Source organism: Dasypus novemcinctus, chromosome 23 (assembly GCF_030445035.2).
Source record: "Dasypus novemcinctus isolate mDasNov1 chromosome 23, mDasNov1.1.hap2, whole genome shotgun sequence".
Classification (NCBI taxonomy): Eukaryota; Metazoa; Chordata; class Mammalia; order Cingulata; family Dasypodidae; genus Dasypus; species Dasypus novemcinctus.
Window position 1 is genome coordinate 69366340 of NC_080695.1, and position 22544 is coordinate 69388883.

The following is a 22544-nucleotide window of genomic DNA, read 5'->3' on the forward strand; positions in this document are numbered from 1 at the left end:
GGCTTCCTCGGGGCACCAGGTCGGAGCAGCGGCGTGGAGGTGCAGAGGGAACGACTTGGGCGAGACTGTGGCTGGGTAGATTCGGGTGGCAGGGTGGCAAAGGCGCTCGCTCAGCCCTGTGGGCCCCGTGACGTCGGGCGGGTGGCCGGGCCTCTGTGAGCCTCGGGATCCTCCTCGGCAGGATGGGAGTGCTGGCCTCCAGGTGCTGCCGGGAGGGTTACCCAAGGCGGCGCTTGGCGCTCAGCGCCTGCCCGTCCTCCTTTCTCGTCTCTGGCTCCAGGGTCCCCTCGGCTCCCGAGGACCTTGCCGTGGGGGACCCTGGGCCCTCACCTGCCCTGTCGGAGAGCCTGGCTTCTTAGTCTAAGCGTTGAAAACCCTAAACCCGGGCAGCTGTGGCTCAAGCAAATGAGCTCCCGTTTATTCTATGGAGGACCCGGGTTCGATCCCCCGGACCTCCTGGTAAAACAAAGAAAAAAGGTGTCCCGGACCTGCGCAGAGAGGCAAAGGCAAAAAAAAAACCCTTAAAAAAAAAAAAAAAGTCGGTTCACCTCACGCTTCTGCGCTGGAGCCCTCCAGTGGCTCCAATGTGACTCTGAGTAAAAGCCAGGCCTGGCGCTCTGTCCTGCCCCTGACCTCACCTCCCTCTGCGTCTCTCGCTCCCTCCTCTCCGGCCACCGGTCTCGCTGTCCCTAGAACATGCGGGGTGGGCTGCCTTGAGCCTCCTTCTTCTGTGCCCCCTACCTGCAGGTCTACCCTCCAGGAGCCTCGGGCCTCACTCTCTTACCTCCCTCTGGTCTCTGCTCAAATATCACTTTCTCAACGAGGTCTGCTTTGACAACCTTATATAAAACTTACCCTGACCTCAAGGAGTCTTACCCTGCTCTACGTATGTTCTCAATAGCCCCTTCCATACACTAGAGAATGTGTTTATCTTTCTTATGTACTCGTTCTCTCCCTATGCTAGGGCCCCTTTTTCAGGGTAGGGACTTTTTACTCTTTTGTTCACTGATGTATATACAAGTTCCTAGAACAGTGCCTGGCCCATAGAAGACTCTCAATAAATACTTCTTAAATAGATGAATGAACAGTTATAAAAATGGGAAACCAGTGGATGGGTTTGAGCAGAGGAGTGTCGTGGTCTGATTTACATTTTCAAAAATCCCTTGGAACACTGCGTAGATTATAGACTGTAGTGGGGCACAGGTAGAAGCAAGGAGACCATTTAGGAGGGTATTGCAGTAATCTAGGTAAGAGATGATGGTGGGGAAGCGGATGTGGCTCAAGCAATTGGGCTTCTGCCTACTACACGGGAGGTCTGTGGTTTGGTTCCTGGTGCCTCCTAAAGAAGACAGTGAGTTGGAGCAACCGGCAGGCACAAAAAGCTGACACAAGATGACACAACAAGAGACACAAAAAGAAAAAATATAATGAGAGCCTAATAAAGCAGGGAGCAGAGGATCCTGGTGTCTTCTAAACAGAGGAGAAGCAGGAGAGCAAGCTGGCATGACAAGATGATGCAACAAGAGACACAAGACGAAAAACAACAAGAGACACAACAAAGCCGGGACAGAGGTTGCTTAAGCAATTAAGTGCCTGCCTCCCACATGGAAGGTCCTGGGTTCAGTTCCTGGTGCCTCCTAAGAAACAAAGAAGACAAACAGACACAGCAAGGGCAAACAACGAGGAGGTGGGGAGAGATAGATAAATAAAACAAATCTTAAAAAAAAAGAGATGATGGTGGCTTGAACCTGAGAGATAGCTGTGAAAGTGGATATATTTCTGAAATAGCATCAAGAAGATTTTTTAATAGGTTGGATATGGGGTAAAAGAAAGAAGAGTCAGGAATTATTCCAAGTTTTTTGGCTTGAGCAACTAGAAGAATTAAATGTCCATCTACCAAGAAGGAGAACGTGTTGGATGGATGGATATTGTGAAGGGAGTATCAGGAGGTTGGGTTTGGGGCATGATAATTTTGAGATATGTTTGATCTCTATCTGGAGTTCAGAGATGTAAATTTGGAAGTCATGGGCATTTTGGTGGCATTTTAAACCATGAGATTAGATAAAATAACCAAAGAAATGGGTGTGCCTAAAAAAAAGTCAAAAAAGGGGGAGGGGGAGCAGGTGTAACTCAGTAGTTGAGTGCCTGCTTCACATGCACGAGGTCCTGAGTTCAATCCCCAATACCTCCAAAAAAAAAAGGTAGAGAAATGGGCGTAGATAGAGAAGAAGAGAAAGGAAAAGGACTGAGCTCTGTAACCTTCTAACATCAAGAAATCAGAGAGAAGAGAAGGAACTGGCAAAAGAGACCAAGGAGGAGAGACTAGGAAAGGTAGGAGGAAAACTAAGAGCATATGCTTTCCTAGAAGCCAAGTAAAGAAAGTATACAAGGAAGAGGGAGTCATTGACTGTTAAATGCTGCTGGTAGGTCAAGAAAGATGCTGGCACAAAAAACTAGAAACCTGGACAAAAAATAGATGTTCTAAAATTCATTGTGGCAATGGTTGCACAACTCTGTGACGATACTAAAATTAACTATGAGTTAACTACGGCGTTCAGCAACTTTGAGGTCACTGGTGCAGATTTTAGTACAATGATGGGGGTGAAAACCTAAATGCAATGGGTTTAAGAAAAATGGGGAGATGCCTCTTCCTGCAATAATGGAATAAATGATACTGAACTAGTCCTGCAGGCATAAAAAAACTAGAAACCTGGAAAAAAATACATGAGGCAACAGTTTTCAGGCGCCAGGCACCAGCAAGTGTAGGCCTATCATCTGGAGAGAAGAGAAATTCGTAAGTCCCATGCTTTCCCAGCTTTCTGCCTGGGGACAATTTCTCAACCCAGTCAGAGAGATGAATTCTGAAAGAGCATAATGGTCATGCTAGGCTGAAGAGGTAGAGATCAGAGTCCAGCAAACCTGAAGGGGCTGATCTGTGGGCCGAAGCATTAGAGAGAACGAAGCTGCACAAAGAGGCAGCCCAGAAGTCTGTGTTAGGGTCCCCGTGACTCCACAGCAGAGGCAGAGATTGAAGGTTGAGTCCTGGCAAGCTAGAGGGCTTGAGAAACACTTGGGATTTCCATAGAGCTACACTAACATGTGTAAAAGCAAATCTATAGAAGTTAAAGGTGATCAGCCAGGAATTGAACTGTCTTCTAAAATAAGAATTAATATACTGAGGGTGATTCCAGGAGCCCTTGTCTCTATGACGTGTTACAATGTGCAGTATTCAATAAAAAATCTCTAGACATACAAAGTAACAGGAAAATGTGATCCGAAGTCAAGGGAAAAAGCAGTCAATAGAAACTGGACAAAATGTGAATTAAATGTTAGACGTAGCAGGCAAATTTTTAAAGCAACTATTATACATACATTGTTACAGGACAATATGTTTATTGAATTAGAGAAAACATGGTCTTAAAAAGTGAACAGAAATAAAAGAAGAAAAAAGTGAACAGATAGGAATTTTTAGCAGAGAAATTGAGACTACATAATAGAGAACTAAATGGAAATTAGAGAACTTGAATGTGCAATTACTGAAGTGAAAAACTCACAGAATGGCCTAAATAGTAGGTTGGTGATGGCAGAAAAGTCAGGAAATTCAAAGACAGATCCATAGAAATTATTCAATCTTAATTATAGAAAAAGATCGAAGAAAAGTGAACAAAACTTCCAGGGAAAATATCCAGCACTTCATATCTGTATAATAGGAGTCTCCCAGAAAGAGGAGAAGGTGATATTGAGTCAGAAAATTTTCTGAATAAATAATGGCTGAAGACTTCCCAGATTTGATGAAAGATGCCAATTTACAGGATAAATGAAAAAAGAACCACATCTAGCACAGCATAGTCACATTGCTGAAAACCAAAGGAAAAAAAATCTTGAAAGCATTGAGACAACAAAGACACATTACATACTAGGGTCGAGCATTCTGAATGACTGTGACTTGTTAGAGACAATGGAAGCCAAAGACGATGCGAAGACATTTTTTAAGTGCTGAAAGAAAAAAAAAATCAACCCCAAATTTTATATTCATGAAAATATCCTTTAAAAATGAGGGTGAAATAAGGCATTTTCAGATAGATAAAAAGCTGTGCGTAGACCTTCACAATGAGAAATGCTAAAAGACATCCTTCAAGCTGAAAGAAAATGATACTCAATGGAAACTCAAGTCTATGGGAAGCAATGAAGAGCACTGGAAATGGTAAATAAGTGGGTAAATAAATATCAAAGATCCTGTTTTATATCTTTTTAGAACAAATATATTTTATTGGTACATATTAATAAAGCCTACAATTCATCCAAAGTGTATAGTCAATGGTGTTTGGCATAATCACATTGTTTTGCATTCATCACTTCAATCATTATTAGAACATTTTCATTATTTCAAAAATAATAATAAAAAACAAAAACAGACCAAAAAACAAAAAACAAAACAAGGAAATTCCTCACCTCTCTCTCTCTCTGTTTCTCCTGCTGTACATAGCTGCTATTTCTGGCTATTCTTGCACATTTATTTATTTATTTTTAAACAGTTTTACTGAGATAAATTTTTTTTTTAAAGATTTATTTTTTTATTTATTTAATTCCCCTCCCCTCCCCCGGTTGTCTGTTCTCTGTGTCTTTTTGCTGCGTCTTGTTTCTTTGTCCGCTTCTGTTGTCGTCAGTGGCACGGGAAGTGTGGGCGGCGCCATTCCTCGGCAGGCTGCTCCCTCCTTCGTGCTGGGCGGCTCTCCTTATGGGTGCACTCCTTGCGCGTGGGGCTCCCCTACGCGGGGGACACCCCTGCGTGGCAGGGCACTCCTTGCGCGCATCAGCACTGCGCATGGGCCAGCTCCACACGGGTCCAGGAGGCCTGGGGCTTGAACCGCGGGCCTCCCATGTGGTAGACGGACGCCCTAACCACTGGGCCAAAGTCCGTTTCCCAAGAGATAAATTCACATACCATATGATCTATCCAAAGTGTGTGATCCATGGCTTTTAGTATCATCACAATGTTGTGCATTCACCACATAAAAGATTTTAGAACAATTTCATTTTTTCAAAAAGAAAAACCCCACACCCCTTAGCAGTTACCTCTCAATCCCTCTGTCCTTCCCCAGCCCTACATAACCACTATTCTAATTCCATCTTTATAAATTGACTTATAATTACGTTTTATATAAATGGAATTATACAATATATAGTACTTTGGTTCTGGTTTCTTTCACTTAGCATGTTTTTTTTTTTGTCTGATATTAGCATCTTGTAGTATTAACATATTAGTTCAGTTTCAAAGAAAAACGGACTTACATATGCAATTTTTTTCTATCTTCTTATAATTTACTTAAAAACAATCAGTTACCTAAAACAACAATAATGTTGTTAGGCAGGATTTATTAATGCATTTTTTTTTAAGATTTATTTTACTTTTTATTTCTCTTCCCCATCCTCCCCCCCACCCCTGGTTTTCTGCTCTCTGGTATCCATTTGCTGTGTGTTCTTCTGTGTCCACTTGCATTCTTGGTGGCACCGGGAATCTGTGTCTCTTTTTATTGTGTCATCTTGCTGCATCAGCTCTGTGTGTGTGACGCCACTCCTGGGTGGGCTGCGCTTTTTTTTGCACAGGGCAGCTCTCCTTGCGGGGGGCACAGTCCTTGCACATGGGGCTCCCCTATGCAGGGGACACCCCTGCGTGGCACAGCACTCCTTGAGCACAGCAGCACCATGCATGCGCCAGCTCCACACGGGCCAGAAGGTCCTGGGTTTGAACCCTGGACCTCCTATATGGTAGGCGGATGCTCTATCAGTTGAGCCACATCTGCTTCCCATATTAATGTATGCTGAAGTAAATGATATGATAAAAATCACACAGAAAGGAGGATGTGTGAATGGAATTTTTTAAAAAGAAAATTGGAGCAAAGAAATGGGAGGCAACATGTATACATAACTCTTAAAAGGAGTTTTGCAGCCAAAAGGAGCTAAGAAATGGAGTGGTCAATAAGAAGGGAAATGATATTAAGATAAGGATAAGGATTTGCCTTTCTTCCTTCCTCCCTCCCTCCCTCCCTCCCTTCCTAATTAAGAACATTTATATGCTAAAGGAATTTTCAAATAAAGAGGGGAAATTGATAATATAGGACAAAGAGAATTGTTTATCTTCTCTTTTTGCCTGCTAGAATGTAAGCTCTGTGAGAGTAGACTCTTTAGTGTTTTGCTCAGTTTTCATCTTCAGCACCTAATACAGTGCCTGGCACACAGTAGGTGCTGGGCAAATATTTGTGAATGAATCAATGAATGAACTAATCTCCCCCCAAAAATCATCCTTATTAAAGTTAGGAACAAACCAGAAATGAATATATGAACATTTAATGCTTGTGTTCAACGTTATTCTAGAGGTTTTAGCCAAAATAAATAGAAGTTCTACGTATTGACAATTTCACACTTCTTTTCCTTTTCTCTTCTTTTTCTTCTTCTTCTTTTTTTAAACACATGATCCAACAGTCTGCATAGAAAATCTAAGAGATTCTAGAGGGGAAAAAAATATAATGATTAAAATTACTAAGAAAGTTTAGCAAATTTATTGACTCAGCTAACAACATGGGAGGACTTTAAGGGAAAAAATTATAAAACTCTATTAAAGACAAGAAAATATAAATGATTGAACAGTCCTATCATTTGTGAGAGGAAAAATACAATATGTAGATATTTTTTAAACTTTTTATCATAGAAAATATCAAACATGCACAAAAAAGTACACAGAATCATTTAAAGAACGTCATGTGCTCATCACTCAGCTTCAGTAATTATCAATTCCTTGTCAATCTTGTTTTGTCTGTTATATCACCTGCTTCTCCCATTTTTTTTTTCAAGAAGGTACCAGGGATTGAACCCAAGGCCTTGTACAGGGGAAGCAGGTGCTCGACCCCTGAGCTACACCCACTACCCAGCCCCCTGCCCATATTATTTTGAAGCAATCCCAGACATTATACTATCTCATCCATAAACATTTCATCCAACGCCTCTAAAAGGTAAGGACTATTTAGAAATATATTACCACAATAGCATTATCACAGCTAAAAAACAAAAACCAGTAATTTCTCAGTATCATTATATACTAGTTAGTGTTCAAAGTACTGGTTGTCTCATTGTTTTATTTTAATTTGAATCAAGATTCAAAAAGTCTATGATGCAATTAGTTGTGTTTCTTGAGTCTCCATCTATCTGTAGGTTCTCCCTTCACCTGTTTTAAGTTTTTTTCCTTGGATGCTCATTTGTTAAAGCAACCAGGTTGTTTGTCCTACAGAGCAAACTACAACCCATAGCACTGAGTGACATGTTCCGCTGTCCCATGTAATGCCTTGATTGGTAGGAAACAGAATTTTTTAAAATGGAAACTCTCCTCAAATCAATCTACAAATTCAGTGCAATTCCAGTATAAAGCCCAATATCTTTTTTTTCTCCCTTGGACCTTGACAAGCAGATCCTAAAATTCCTATGGAAGAGGAAAGGGCAGAGAATAACCAAAACAATTTTGAAAAGGAAGAGAGGGTGGGGGAATTCTCTTTACCAGATTTCAGAAGTTACTCTAAAGTTGAAACATTTGAAACAGTATAGTATTGGTGCAGGGAAATACAAACAATCCAGTTGAAGAGGGAAAAAAAAGGAGCTTGGTATAAGACAGAGTTGGCACTATAAGTCAAAGAGAAAAGGATAGGGCATTCAATAAATGATACTGGAACACTTGGTTATCTGTAAGGAAAAAGATAGAATTAGATCCCTACCTCAAACTCCCCTTCCCCTCACACGCATACCCAGATGGGATTGAAGATCTAAAAGTGAAAGGAAACACAGGACACTATCTTTATGACATCAGGCTACAAGGACTTTTTAAGCCACAAATATACACCATGAAGGACAGGAGTAATAAATGCGATGAGATTCAAGTTTAAAACTTCCGTATGACAAAAGACACTAGAAGTGAGCAGACAAGCCACCAACCAGAGAAGTAGAACTCCCTTTATTAAAGAAGAATTAGCATCTGAAAATTTAAAAAGAAACTCCTACTAATGATTAAGAGCCCAATAGATGAATGAGAAAAGGCAATTTGTAGCAATATAACTGCCCCCAGCCCCAAAATCTATAAGTATACGAAACTTGCCCAGTTCTCCTTAGTAATTAGGGAACTGCATATTAAGATTATGAAAACCGGGGGAGGGGACATTGGTAAATAAAGGCAAATGTCCGCCGAGCTGTGGTTTAATGGAATGGATACATTGCTGGTGGGAACGCGAAATGATAAAAATCATTTTGGAAAGCCAATTGGAAACTCCTACTAAAGTGGGGGGCTGGCGTACTCTCCGTGCCCTCCCTGTGCCACTCTCCTTCTCCACCGGGCCCCGTGCCTCGGGAGGCTCTTTCACAGGGTAGCCTTAACCTTGGGCCTGGGGGAGAGTCCACCTGCAGCCGGCTTGAGTCTCAGTGAGGAATCGTATGTAGCTCCTCTAAAGCAACACAATCTTTTTCTTTCCAGGTTCTGGGAACCTCTCCCTTCCGCGGCCCCTCTGGGCGCTCAGCTGCTACCAGCACAGGTGGTTGTGCTACTCCTTACGGCTTCCTTGGACGGTCTGCTCTCACCTGGTGAGCATTTCCTTTAGGAAGTGACCCTAGTGTAAGGTTGCCGTATCTTTTGGCTGCGAGTCGGCCTGATAAACCCTTAAACCCAGGATAGCCACTTCCCAGGTCCACTCTGGAGAGGTCGCGGGTGCACAGGAGACCTGGGCAAGAATATTCATTGCATCCCTGTGTTTAGTAGGAAAGTGGAAACAATCTAGCCAACCTCAGGGGGGGACGAATAAATAAAATGTGGCATTTTCTTACAATGGAATACAATATAACGGGTAAAAGGAATGCACTGGAATTAGAAGTTTCACCACAAATTAATCTAAAAAGCGTAATGTTGTATGCAAAGAAGCAATTTCCAAAAAGAATCATACAATCTACCATTTATGTTAAATGTTTAAAGGTGCAAGGCAAATGTTATTAATGATTACATATATGTCATATCAGACAAACCATCTGAATTTGTCATTCTTGGTAGTCAAAAACTAATAGTCACATATTAGCAATTTCATATGGTTCAACTTAGTAAAAACACACATCATGCCATGATAATGATAAAAGCTTCAGTAAAAGGGGTGTCTTTGGGGGAAGGAGGCAGAAAAGAGTGGCTTTAGCTGTCTCTCTGACATTTTATTTCTTAAATTTACAAAAAAGCAGCAAAACCTTAACATTGTCTATCTTTATCAGGTATATGTGTGCATCTGTATATTCTTTTCTGTAACTTGCCTGAAAATCCTAAGAATAAAAAGAAAAGCAATGAAGGGGAGAAGAGGGTGTGAGCCCAGCTAGTGCAGACAGCTGTTCAAAGCAGCTTGGCTGGGAACGGAAGAGATGGGCAGGGTTAACCCGTGGAGGAGACAGAGCTGGGGAAGAGGGGCCGGGGGCATCTTCCCCGGAAGGGCTGGGAGAGGGTGCCTGGTCTTCAAACCCCTCCTACCCTTTGCCTCATCTCAGCCCCACCTTGACTCTCCCTGCAGGTGAGAACCTCAAGTCCCGAGAGCTGCAGGGACTTGTCTTTGTCACAACTAAGAAGGCGGCAGATCCTGGATTTGAACCAGCTCTGCCCGGGTTCTTGAATCCTGCCGGCTCCTTGCTCTCCCAGGACCACCCCACCCCACCTGGGTTGTATTTTCCTCTCATGCCTTCAAGGTGAGTTGTGTTTGGGTTTTTTCTCCCCAGTGTTGTTCTGAGTTGCTTGAGAGCAAAGTCTGAGTTTTAGGCTATTTCTGAATCCACTGAAGCCTAGGAGGGAATAACTGCACAGAATTCTATCCCCGAAAAGTTTCTAAGACCCCCTCTCGGAGCACAGAGCCTAGGGGTCTCCCCTGCAACCCTCGCCTTGTCTTTCTGCTGGTGGCTCGGGGGCCAGCTCTTATCCAGCTACATTCTGGGTGTGGTGACAGATGCCTGGGCGCAGCTTTGGGGAGGGCAGTGCCCCAGCTGGTGTCACAGGCTGCCACGTGGGCAGTCACTCCGGGCCCCGCGCTCTGCTGTCAACGTCCTAAAATTCTTGATACAGTTTGAAGCACGGGAGGAGGAGCTGGTGTGGGGGGAAGGCTGGGCCTTCTGTTTGGGGCCCACTGAGTGTGAAGCTTCCACTGGGGTCAGAGGCTGGGGAGAGCTGGAGCCTGGGAGAAAAGTCTCTGCTTTCCTCAATTTCCTCTCCTCCCAGTTCAGCCTGTGCATCTCACGTTTCTTCCACCATTCATCCCTCAGCCCAGAGTTGGGAAATCCCAAGCACATCAGATCCAGACCCCCGGGTCTTCCTGAGTGGGCCGTTTCCCTCTCGGGTCCGCCAAGCAGTTCCACTTGCCACTCTCCCAAGTACGACTCCTGATTTGTTTCCGTTCCTTTGTGAGAGTCATTCCTTCAGCTGACAGGGCCTGCTGCTCTCTTTTCTATTCCCTCTCTTCCTTCTTTCCAGAATGACTATATTTAAAAAAAAAAAAAAAGCTTTATTGACATATAATTCACCTACCATCCAGTTTTCCCACTTAAAGTGTGCAACTCAATGGCTTTTTAGTATATCCACAGCGTTGTGCAGGCATCACCATGTTCTATTTCAGAAACCCTGCCCCACTTAGCCATCACCTCCCAACGCCCCCTGCCCCCCGCCCCAGCCCTAAGCAACCACTAATTGGCTTTCTGTTTCTGTAGTTTTGCGTATTCTGGAATGTCATATATGAGGAATCATACACTCTGTGGCTTTTTGTGTCTGGCTTCTTTCACTGGAGGTAATGTTCTTGAAGTTCACGCATGTTGCAGCATGCACCATTCCTTTTGATGGCTGAATAATATTCCGCTGTCTGGAGAGAGCACCTTGTGCGTACCCACTCATCTCTTGGTGTCCCAGTGGACTTCCCTCAGGAAACCCTCCCTGATGTATTCCTAGAGCTCTTGCTCCTTCTCTTGACCCCTGACCATTCTGTAGGTGGCACTTTCTTGGCCGGGAAGCAGCAAGGTGAGGGAGAGGACAGGCGGCCTCAGGGCTGCAGCTCAGTTAAGCCCCACAGCAGCTGGGCCACGGGGCCTCCCCTGGGCCTTGGTTCCCCCCCTGTAAAATGAGGAAATGGTCTAAACCTCCCGGCCTGTGGAGTGTCTCTCTGGCAGACTGGCCTGGCATACAGAAGGCACTCAGCAGTGCTGAGTCCCTGTCGTCTGTCCTCCCCAGCTAAGGGTGGGCAGGCAAGAACCACACTGTGCCCCGAGCACAGTGTTCTTTTAAGGGACTTCAGATGAGGGGGAGAAAAACTGAAAAGGAGGGGAAAAGCGGATACCAGGAAACTACCGGGCAAACAGTTCAAAAGGATACAAACGAGAAGGGATGAGAATGAAGGCTCTGCAGAACAGGGCTGTGCTGGCGGAGGTGGTGGGGCAGCAGGGCAGGGCGTTGGCGTCCCAAGCCTTGTGTCCCAGGTCCTGATCCTCTCAGTCGTTGGACTGGGTGCCCTCAGTTTCACTTCTCTGTAAAATGGGGCAGAAAGAAGAGGGCATGGGTCCTTTCAGAGCTATGCCCAGAAGTGCTGTGGGAGCCCGAGAGCGGCTTAGGAGAGCTTCCTGGAGTAGGTGACCTTTGAGCTGGACTGTGGAGGAAGCCTTTGCTGGCCATGTGATCTCAGCAGAGGGAGCAGCTTTGGCAAAGTGGACCCTCATCAGGCCTTGAGCCAGGTGGGGGGCTGTGCCCGTGAAGTGAGGAAGGGACACACAAGGTTGTGAACGACACAGACACACAGGCAAAAGTAGAAAAATCACTCAGTTGCAACGTTTGACAGTCATTCTTGCTATGTGTTTGATTTCAGCAGAGTTTTCAGTTCAGGGAGTTAGCTCTGGTGCTGAGTGAGGACAGGTGCGGAGGGTAAGGATCTGGGAGTGGGAAGCTGTCACCGGGCCACCCAGGCCAGACGGGGTGGGCCAGTCCTGGGGCAGCGGGATGGGGAGGAGACCGTGTCCCCAGGTGAGGGACTTGGGGAGACTGGGTGCATCCTGGGTGGAGAGAGCGGAGCCCGCGCTGGCTCGCAGGTCCCTGGGTTAACCCCCAGGGTGGCCGATGACCCTCTGGGGACAAGGACTTCAGGATGCAGTGCGGGCAAGTGGCCGACAGAGATGGGAACAATTTTGGGTGCTGTGGAGCTGTCCCGCGGGCCGTGGCCACGCGTGTCGGCCTCCACGAGAGCCCCGCAGGTGCGCACCTGGCTGGAGCACCTGCGGGGGCGGGGGGCTGGGGGTTGCTGTGGGGGGAGGGAGAGCGCGGGACGCCCTAGGCCCTGACCTCGAGGCCTTACCCGCCCGGGCAGGTGGGGATGCGGGAGCCGGGAGCGGCGTCGCCTGGGGACCGAGTCCGGGGGCTCGGGGGTCTTGCGCCCCCCTTCACTTGGCCCTGCCACTTCCTGCCTCTCCGGGATAGACGACACTGGCCCTCCCTGCCTCAGTTTCCTCGTCCGCACACGAGGCGGTCTGGACCCCGCAAACGCCCCTCCACGGCGCTGCCATCCGGCGGGGAGGCTGCCCCGCAGACGAGGAGGGGCGCGGGCAGGGACGAGGGGGCGCGGGGGACGCGCAGTCGCCCCCGGCGGCGCCAGCCCGGCCCCGCGCCGACGCCGCCACCCGGGGCTGCCCCCGCCGAGCCCCTGCGGCCCGGCCCCCGCCGCCAAGTCGCCGCCAGAACAAAAGTGGCGGCCCGGCCCGTGGTCCGCAGGCCCGGCACCCGCCGCCCGGCAGCCCCGCGCACGGCGCCCGCGCCTTCGGCCCTTTCCGCCCGGGCGCGCTCGGCTCTTTCCGCCGCGGCCGGCGCAGGTGGAGGGGGCGGGGCGGGGGCCGTGCGTGGTGACGCCGCGGGGGGGTGACGCACCGGCGTGCCCCGCCCCCTCCCCCTCCCCGTTCAGGCTCTGGAAAGAGAAGAAAAAAAACTTTCTTTTTTTTTTAATTGAGGAATCAACAGCCGCCATCTTGTCGCGGACCCGACCGGGGCTTCGAGCGCGATCTACTCGGCCCCGCCGGTCCCGGGCCCCGCAACCGCCCGCGCACCCCGCTCCGCCCGGCCGGCCCGCTCCGCCCGGCCCTCGGCGCCCGCTCCGGCGGCCCCGCTCGCCTCTCGGCTCGGCCTCCCGGAGCCGCGGCGGCGGCGGCGGCGGCGGCGGCAGCGGCGGCGGCGGCGGCGGCGGCGGCACGGGGGGTGGGGGGGCCGCGGCGGCTCGGTTCGGCGCATTGTTTTTCCTCACGGCGGCGGCGGGCCGCGGGCGGGCGGCGGACCCCGGAGCCCCCTCCTCGTCGCGCCGCGAGCGAATTCATTAAGTGGGGCGCGGGGGGGGGGGGCGCGAAGGCGGCGGCGGCGGCGGCACCATGTTCCCGGGCGCCGCCTGAGCCGCCCGGGCCGGCGCCGTCGCTGCCAGCCGGGCCCGGGGGGGCGGCCGGGCCGCCGGGGCGCCCCCGCCGCGGCGCGTCGCGCTCGGGAGGCGGGCAGGGGATGAGGGGGCCGCGGCCGGCGGCGGCGGCGGCCGGGCGCGGGCGGTGAGCGCTGCGGGGCGCTGTTGCTGTGGCTGAGATTTGGCCGCCGCCTCCCCCACCCGGCCCTGCGCCCGCCCTCCCTCCGCGCCCGCGGCTCGCGCCCGCTCTCTCCCCCGGCCCCGAGCCCACGCCGGGCCCGCCGCGCTCGCTCGGGGCCGCCTCCGGGCGCCGGCGAAAATGGCCGAGAACTTGCTGGACGGGCCGCCCAACCCCAAACGAGCCAAACTCAGCTCGCCCGGCTTCTCGGCGAATGACAGCACAGGTGAGGAGGGGGCCGCGCGCCCGCGGGGGCCTGGGCAGCGGCTGTCACCCCCCCAGCCCGCCGGGGGGCGGCCCGGGAGGCCGGGCGGCGGCGGGGCGGGGCGGGGGGTGGGGTGGTCACAACGAGCAGAAGTCCGGAGTGGGTGTGCGAGGCCCGAGCCCCGGCCCTGCCCCTCGGCCCGAGGTGGAAGTTGGCGGGGACCCTCTGCCCGCCCTCCGGCCCGAGCGGCCGCCGGGACTCGGGGAGAAAGTAAAGCGCTCGCCGGGGTCCCGCGCCTCCATCCGCGGCCGTGCGTCCACGCGCGCGTGGCCGTCTGTCTGGAGGAATGGCAGTGGAGGGGCGCATCATAGGGTTGGAGAAGGAAAAGAGCGCAGCCCGAAGGTGCCTGGCCGGCTTCTCTGAGTCGGTAAACGCTGCAATCAGCGCACCCTCGTCGAAGGAGGCGGCTCATGAGTTAGGACCTGAAAGTTGTAATGTGTTCGTTGGGGGAAAAAAAGTATCGTAGTTATTCTGAAAGCTCTGTCTCCTCATCATTCCAGTTTTCAAAACCCCCAATTTGATTAGCAAGATACCTTCAGAGTTGCTGTAGTGCGTGGAATTGCACAGTATGATTTTAAAAGAAAGTTCTGTGGCAGCTTCGTTTGAGCCGCAGGCTCCGTTTGAGTCTGAATTACTTTTACGATGTATAGCTGTGCAAAGAATTATGTTAAGGAATGTTGAAATGACAGTTTTTCAAACGTTTAGCTGAGCACTCAACCAGTCTTTTTTTCTCATTAAGCAGCTTCCATGAAAACTTTCTGAGGTGATCGTATCACTTGTCGAAGAAGAGTATTCTAGTTTTCTGTTCGTTTAGCAAGTCTGGGTTCTTCTGGACTGGTTTATGGTAACATTACTGGCTAGTTGTATTTCCTCTTTTCGAGTTCTCTTATGCAGTAAAACTCTGATGCCTCTGCGAACAGTTCCATTCTGCAGCAGAGCTTGCGTTTCTCCGGTACTGTCTTGCTGTAGCAGCATCTGAAAATCGCTTTATAATGAATGGGTCCAAATTGAATTATATTGCTGCTGCAGTCTTTTCACATTTGCAGTTGACACAGCTGTACAACTTGTGGAACTATTTCTGTGACTGACCATTTGTGGATACAAAAAAATCTATTTCTGCTGTTGAAGCAGCACTTGAACTTTGTGCATTCAGTTTGAATACACTGTCTGGAATCCAGTTACGAAAAATGGCATGTAATATTAGTTAATGTAGAAATGAGAGAAAATATTTTTTTTAAAAATCAGTCATAATTAAGTAGGTTCATGTCCAGTTAAATTTTGTTAAACAGTGGGGAGGAGAAAATGAGTCTCGCCTAGAAAAGTTACCATAATACTCTTCATTTTTAAACTGATAAAAAGTTTAGTTTGACTTTAATTTTTTAAGGTTCTCTTAAGTGAGGAATAACTTACCCAACGTGAGAAATGTGAAAACAGCCATAATTTAAATGTGCCTTTCCTGCAGTGTAGATTCCTTCTTCCCTCCATTTAATCCTGTCATGTTTGAATGAGAAGTCTTTAACCATATGAAATGTAGATATACCAGGAACATTCAGCTTTGAAGCTTGTCTTCTGAAACTGTGTAACTTTTGAGTGGCTATGAGCTTTGCCTTTGTTGAATGAGGTTATTGTGGGTTTTCTTTTACAAAGGTGGACAAATTAGTAACATGACATTAACCTAAAGGATTGTCCCTACTGTCTATATCCAGCTGTTTTGAAGATGGGACCCCGAAAGATGGCCTTTTTGGGTAGTTCTGTTACTGGGCGGCCAGATATTTACTTAATGTGCTGTTAATCACAACAAAGTTCATTAGGAAGGGTTTTCCACACTTACTGCTCTTTCTTTCCTTTCATTTTTTGACCCTTGTAAGGAAAAATGGGCCCATTTACTTTTCCATTTGTGGAATAAGAAAAGCCAGTTTCTAACGGCTCTGATTTAAATGATCCAAAGAATAAAATTCACTGTCATACCTACGTTGGTTCCTTGGTTAAATGTTCATCCTTATCACACTAGCATGAAAGGGTCTGTTAGTGTGGGGGCCAGTGAAGGATTATTAGCAAGCAAATTACACAAGGTCCAACCTTGGCGTCTAGAAACTCCTAATCTAAGATAGCAAGGAATGAGACGGATGGAGATGGATATGAAGCAAAGAAATGATTAAAGTCTTTATACACTAAATTTGTTCAAAAAAGTGAAGGATTTGGTGGGGTGGTAAACTGGGGTGCTTCCTGGGAAAAACATTGAGTGGAAAGAGGTGAGGGATTAGAACAAAGGAGGGGGAAGCTACTGGAGAAGTGGGAAGAAGGAAAGAAGTGAGCCAAGCAGTTGGGACTCCACGACGCACGCCCGTCTGTGGGGCTTGCTGGTGGAGCATCAGTGTCTGTCTGAAGTAGTTGGGGGTGGCAGTCGCCAGGGAGAGCTTGGGGAGCTTCCCAGCTAGGGTGTTGCCCACAGGGGCTTGCCGGTGAGTCGGGGAGGGTGGGTACGCACCCGAAACTCTCCAGTGATGCCAGGGAGCAGCTCAGCGTGGGAGTAGTGCCATGGCCACTGCCGCCGGGGGACTGTCCTTGGTTGCTGCGGGGGGCTTGGAAGGCTTCTGAGGAGAGTGTGCCCCAAGGTGGGTTAGCCAGAGGAAGGAGAGACTGCACCCTTACCGAGTCCACACTGTGCTGTGGATTATTACATATCACACCCGCACCAACTTGTCCCCACGAGAATGGTTTTTTGAATTTCAGTTCAAGCTCAAGACTTCTTGTTAAGAACCCCTGCTTTAAAGGCAGTAGAGAAGCTTATTTGAAGAAAGCTTGTGGAAAATGCAGTCACCAACCAAAATATCTTACACCAAAACAGTGGTCTCTTAAGTCTGTGCAGTGCTGTACAAGTCAGAGTGCGTCTCATTTTGAGGCTCAACACCCTATGAGGTGGGAAGTGAAGGGACTGTCATTGCCATTTTGCAGACTCTAGAGAGGTGTTCAGCCCCCTTTAACATATAAAGGGTCAAGATTCTAACTCATACCTAGATCATTAAAGTCAACAGTTCTAGACATTTATTTGTAAACCTGCATTTGCAAACCTTGAATTTGCTTGAACTGCTGACGCAGGAGACGGCAGTACTCGTCAGGTGTCAGTAGTGTAACTCTGGCAAGGGCATTGCATCTCAAAGTTTGTAACCATCTCCTGGTGGGGTGTATTCTTCCTACCACAGGGGCAGGCATGGAGCTCCCCCTTGCTTCTGATTTTAACACAGCCAGTGTTAGCAGTTCTAATGTGGAGGCTCTGTTTATTGGAATGGATAAGTGAGAAATGGTCAACTTAGGTTAGCGCATTGCTAAGTTCTGAGTAATTAGGAAGTAAAGTTTTCAGAGAGACTTGTGAAGCTGGCGCTTTATACGACTTTGCCTTGCCTTTACGTAGTACAGAAATGGGGACTTGTGAATACCTCTGTGAGAGGTATGATGACAGGTAAGTATAAATCAGCCTTAATGATAGATAAGATTGAGAATCCTGTTTAACATTTGAATTTGATTCTGTAATTCCTAGACATAGTTGAAAATGACCTCTAAAGGGATTGGGGTCTGATATTTCAGTCGAAATTAGTGCTAAGACATATTGTTGCCCTGTGTTTTTACCTGTAGTGCCCTTGTGTGACCAGCTCAGATCTCCACACTGTCCCTAGAGTGAGGGTCTTACCCTGGGCTGCGCGTTCCCCCTGGGGTTTGTCTTAGTGTAAGTGCTGGCTTTGTAATTTTACTTAGTGTATTTGAAAATGAAACAGCTTAAACTGCTTTTGTCAAAGTTTGCCTTAGACTTGTTAAGAAGAAATATGCCTTACTGTGAGTTTTTTTAAAGATTAGTAGGAGAGCTTGCTTTTAAGCCAATTTAGGTGTTGAGGGTCCCATTAGTCAGGGCATCATCTCTTTATTTTACTAAAATGAGTACTTTTCTGAGTATCTCCTAAGAAACTGGAGGACATGCTAAGAGGTATTCATATAAAAATAAAAGTTTCATGGCCAAATGAGATTGGGAACAGACGACGAATCTTCTGGCAGGCTTTTCCAGAGCCTTGGTGTACTGATGGGCACTGTGACTCTTCCCTGAGGGACTGTAGTTTACATCCGTTCCCAAACGCAATGGTCCTAGACCCCTCTTTTCTACTAATGCAGGGCTTGGCCCACCTTTTCTGTAATGAGCTGCAGAGTTACACTAGTTTTGACTCTCTAGGCTGGACCCTGTTGTGGAAGCAGCCATAGGCAGTATGTAAATGATGGGTGTGGCGGTGCGCGGAAACTTTGGTCCGCAGCTTGCCGACCCCTGATGTCCTCCGGGAGCAGTGGGCCGCCAGAGTTGCGCCAGTCTGGGCCGCCTCTGCAGGCTTAAGGGATGTGAGTGGTGGAACGGCCACGGCGTAGGTTGGCAGGAGCGGGGGAGGGGGGGGCACCTGCCCGGCCCCGGCGGACGTGAGGAACTGGCGGCAGCAGCCCAGAGCAGGGGAGCCCATGAGCTGCAGGGGAGACCCGCAGAGGTGGCCAGCACCTCAAAGCTTAGGAGCCTCTTAGTCTTTTTTGCTTCTCTTTAACTGTTTTATATACTTTTTAGTTTAAAATCAGTTTAGTTTAGCCATGTTTGTCTCTTTCTAGCTGGGGAGAAAAACTGTTAACTTGATTAAGATGCTTTTTTTTTTGGTTCTCTTGCTTGCCATTTTGCTTTTTGTTGACCTCAGTGGCCCACACAGCATATCCCCTCCCTCTTAGTGTATCATTTGTGCCCTGGGAGTCCTAACCTTCCTGTGAAACTAGGAGATGAGCAGCTAGCTCAGTGAGAGATTTTTTTCACTGCTGTGCTCCCAGCGCTGGGGCCTGGTACGTGGTAGGCCCTCAGGAAGTATTTGAGGGAAGGGGTGACTGCGCAATGTTTGTCCTTCAAAGTTCTCATATATTTTCTTCTAAGCTGATCGCTGTAAATCTTAGCATATGTTCTATTTCCCTACTCCTGAGTTTCATTGAGATTCAGACAAGCACCTGTACACAGAGGTGCGTGCTCAGCTGGGGACCAGCCTGGCTGGCCTTAGCAGTACGTGGACCAAAGTGGTTTTGGGGCCTCTGCAGTCTGCCTGGGGGAGCAGTGGGTGGTGGCAGCACAGGCTGGGTCGTTGCCCGGGGTGGCATGAGATTGAAAGCATGGGCATTGGAGCCAGGGCTGCCCCTTGCTAGCATCGTGACTCTGGTTGAGGTACAGCACTTCTGAGCCTCAGTTTCCCCATCTGTCAAACAGGTATAATAACAATTCCCACTTCCAAGGGTGGTTATAAGGACAGGATGAGATAATGTATGAAAAGTGCTTTGTCCATGCCTAGTGTGGAGAGAGTGCTCAGTGAATCGTAGCTGGCACTGTAATTACCTGGGAGGGTGGGGGTACCTTGTGACTGGAACAAGATGGGGGTGCTAGTCTATTTGTCCATGGTTCTGGAAACCACTGTTGTAGCCACAGTGTGTGCATTCATGTGAGCCCACATGCAGGAAGATCTGTTGTTTTGCAGCCCACTTGGCAGTTAGATAGCCAGAAATTCTCTAATCAATGATCCTGAGTTTTGCCCCCATTTTCAGTTGTATTCTTATTATTAGAATGTGATGACTATGAAATTTTAAAATGTCAAAAATTTAAGTGGTGTCATGCATTCTGAAAGTTCACACTAATTTTGAAGCCTGTTTTGTGGACTGTTTAAGCAGCAAACGACTGTGATCCTGTTTCTTTACTGTGTATCTTGTACCACCTCCAGGTACTTGCTAGGCAGTAGAGGATTCTGGTAGATGCCTTCGAGTAGCTTAGAACTATGCTGACAATCTAAGACTTATAGACAAAACTTGAGAAAAGAATAAAAAAATGCAATCAGGTGGCAAAATGCAGGTCAGAAAGGACAATCCAGGAGTCCTCCTGTTTACTGAATACCCCTGCTTGCCTGCCTTGGGGGAGAGCGCTGGAGGCAGGCCTTGGGAGGGGCTTGCACACACTAGAGCAGGGGACAGGCTCTCTGGGCTCCCGGGCTCTGTGCCTCCTTGGCCTTGTCTGCTGCTCCAGAAAGGCCCTCGAGGAGCAAGCAGGTGGAGAAAGCCTGCCAGTGTTCAGTGCTTCGCGGCTTCGGTTCACGGCAGTCTCGTCTCCTTAGGTGGCATTGCAGGCCTGTGCCTGCCACTCAGCCTTCCTCTGTCCCGACAGTCCTTTAGTGCTCTGATTCCTGGCCATTCCCCTCTGATTTCTTCAGCCCACTGGGAGCATCCCTCCTTGGAATCCTGCCCCACGTCTGACGGGCCCAGGTCTGGCTGGCCACAGCTCCTGTGATAGCTGTTCCCTAGTTAAAGTGCCTCACTTTCCCCATTCAGTCTTAAGCTTAGCTTTCAGGAAAATTTTAACGTTTTAGCAGATTACTGATGGAGATATGGCAGCTGTGGCACCAGTACCTGTTGGGGGGCTTTTGCTTATTTAACTTCATATGAGGGAGGGGCTGCAGTACTCTGCTGGGTTAGGGAGCTGAGCAGTGAAATCACCACATGAATCACCAGAGGTATAGGGGAGGAATTGAGGACACTAGGGCAGGGCATGTGCAAAGGTGTGGAGGGGAGCAAAAGTGGCTTTTATTATTATTTTTTTATTCTTAGACAGTATACATAATGGCATTTGCTGTCTTTGAAAAACTTTGGGCTCTTTTTGGTTCTAAATTTGGGAAATAAGGCTATTTTTGACCTCCATGTCAAAAACTTGAATTCCTTTCTTTTTAAACCTTATCCATAAGACTTGGATATCATCCCATGTGACATTTTCCCCTGTGTTTCATTTTCATTAATCAAAAGAATGTTTAGTTGAACTATCACTAAGAATAGTAAAACATAGTGGTGAAAAAAATTCACTTGATTAAATCTGACTTTCGCATTTCTAGTTATCCTGTCTGCTACTGTTTGGAAATCTCTTAATCTGCCAGTCTTTCTAATACACCTAGGTGATACTGTAAACAGTAGGTGTTTCTTACCTGCGCACCTAAATCAACTATTAAAATTTAAATAATTTATAATAAACAGAAAACTGTTTAATGGGTTTATGCGGTAATGTTTTAAAGCAAATTCTTTTTAAATTCAAAGCTTCCTCTTGTCCCCCCCCAAAAATAGTTTGGATTTTTCGTATCAAACTGTGCCACCTACACATTTTAACTTGGTAGTTAGAATAACCAATGAAAAAGCAAGGAAAATAAGCTACTATTCTTCATGGTGGCCTGTAAAAAGACGTGTGCAAAGTTTCAATAGAGTGGGCTCTGGTATTTGATTACAAACTGAATGGTGGCATTCGAGAGCTGTGCAAGTCTATGAAATAATTAGGGTTTGCTTTGACAATTATGGACTACAAGAGCTTGACCCAGTTCCTTTGGATTAAAATATTTTGAGTATTTGTCACCTGATTAAAAGTAGAATCTCCTAACCATGACTCAGAGTTGAAGGAAATGTCAGAGCTTTTTATACCAGGAGACCGGCAGCGAGGTTCTAAGGAAGGAGCTCTGGCCTCAGCTGAGAGAGTGGATGCTGAATCCTGCTTCCAGCACGTCAAGCCTATGACTCAGGCCAGGGAGCTCTCATTTGAACTTTTTTTTTGGTGTGGGGGAAAAGGTCCTTCATCTCTAAAGGGGAGATAGTGATTTTTACCCCCTACAATTCTCCATTTCTGCTCATTTTGACCAGCTTTTGCATATTGGACTTCTCTGGTGCCTGGCATTTAGCAGGTTGAGACGACTGCTGTTATTGTTTTGTTGCATGGGAAATGATAAACTATTAGTCCTGTAGAGATTATGTCTCAGGCACCTGCCTCTAGGGCTGGCGAGGGTTGGGGTAATATAGGCTGGGGGTCTGACCCATCACCTGACCCATGGGAGCATCAAACACAGTAAATGGCAAGCTCTGCCCTGTTTCCTTCCCAAGCACTGGGACTAGTGCTGTCTCAGTACCAGTTTGTTAAGATTGAATTAAGAGCTGAGAAACAGGAATCCTGCAAGATGAGTAACTTTACTTGATCTGTGTTTGAAATAAACTGTTCTTTCTTTATTAGAAAATTGAACACTTAACTAGTTAAGTGTAATAACTTTTTCTAGTTATTTCAAAACGAGGGATTGATTTAGGTGAGGACTTAGAGAAGAAGGAAAAGTGAATATAGAGAAATTATAAAAGTATTACTTCTTTTTTTAGAAAACAGAGTTAGGGTGGGATATGGCCTTGGGATCACCGTCCAGTTTTGAGTCAGGCTGACTGGTTGAAATAAAGAACAGTGAGATTCACTTTCCACTTTGGTTCAGCTACCACTGATCTGGAAAGGAACGTATTCATTGCTTTGCTGAGGATGTAAATATTGTGAGCATTTTCTCTTCATACAGATTCTGTACTATGCTCGGAAATTATTTCAACAGGGGAACTATTTTTTCATTCACCTAGAGAAATTTTAGACTTGATGACTATGTTTTTTTGGTAGTAAAAATTGTCATGGACAAAAATTTTTCCTCTAGTTTGTGGATATTTTTACATTAAATATTACCTATTTTTAGTAAATAACCTTTATTGAAAATACAGACAGACAAAATATTGCTAGGTTTTCTGCATCAGTGTAGAT

The 22544-nt window shown here is 47.4% G+C and overlaps 1 protein-coding gene and 1 long non-coding RNA gene across 2 annotated transcripts in view; one reads left to right on the forward strand and one right to left on the reverse strand.

The window, feature by feature from the left end:
• Nucleotides 1-6332: 6332 nt before the first annotated feature.
• Nucleotides 6333-11565, reverse strand: LOC139437423 (uncharacterized). The gene is made up of 4 exons (XR_011647230.1): nt 11418-11565; nt 10798-10907; nt 7764-10530; nt 6333-6507 (listed from the first exon to the last, which is right to left on the reverse strand). It is a non-coding gene; the product is annotated as an uncharacterized lncRNA (long non-coding RNA).
• A 2106-nt stretch (nt 11566-13671) lies between these two features.
• Nucleotides 13672-22544, forward strand: part of CREBBP (CREB binding protein) — a 155200-nt gene continuing 146327 nt past the window's right edge. Inside the window, exon 1 of the mRNA XM_058286560.2 lies at nt 13672-13867. Coding sequence (XP_058142543.1) covers nt 13783-13867 — 85 coding nt within the window. The 5' untranslated portion in view covers nt 13672-13782. The remainder of the gene's footprint in view (nt 13868-22544) is intronic.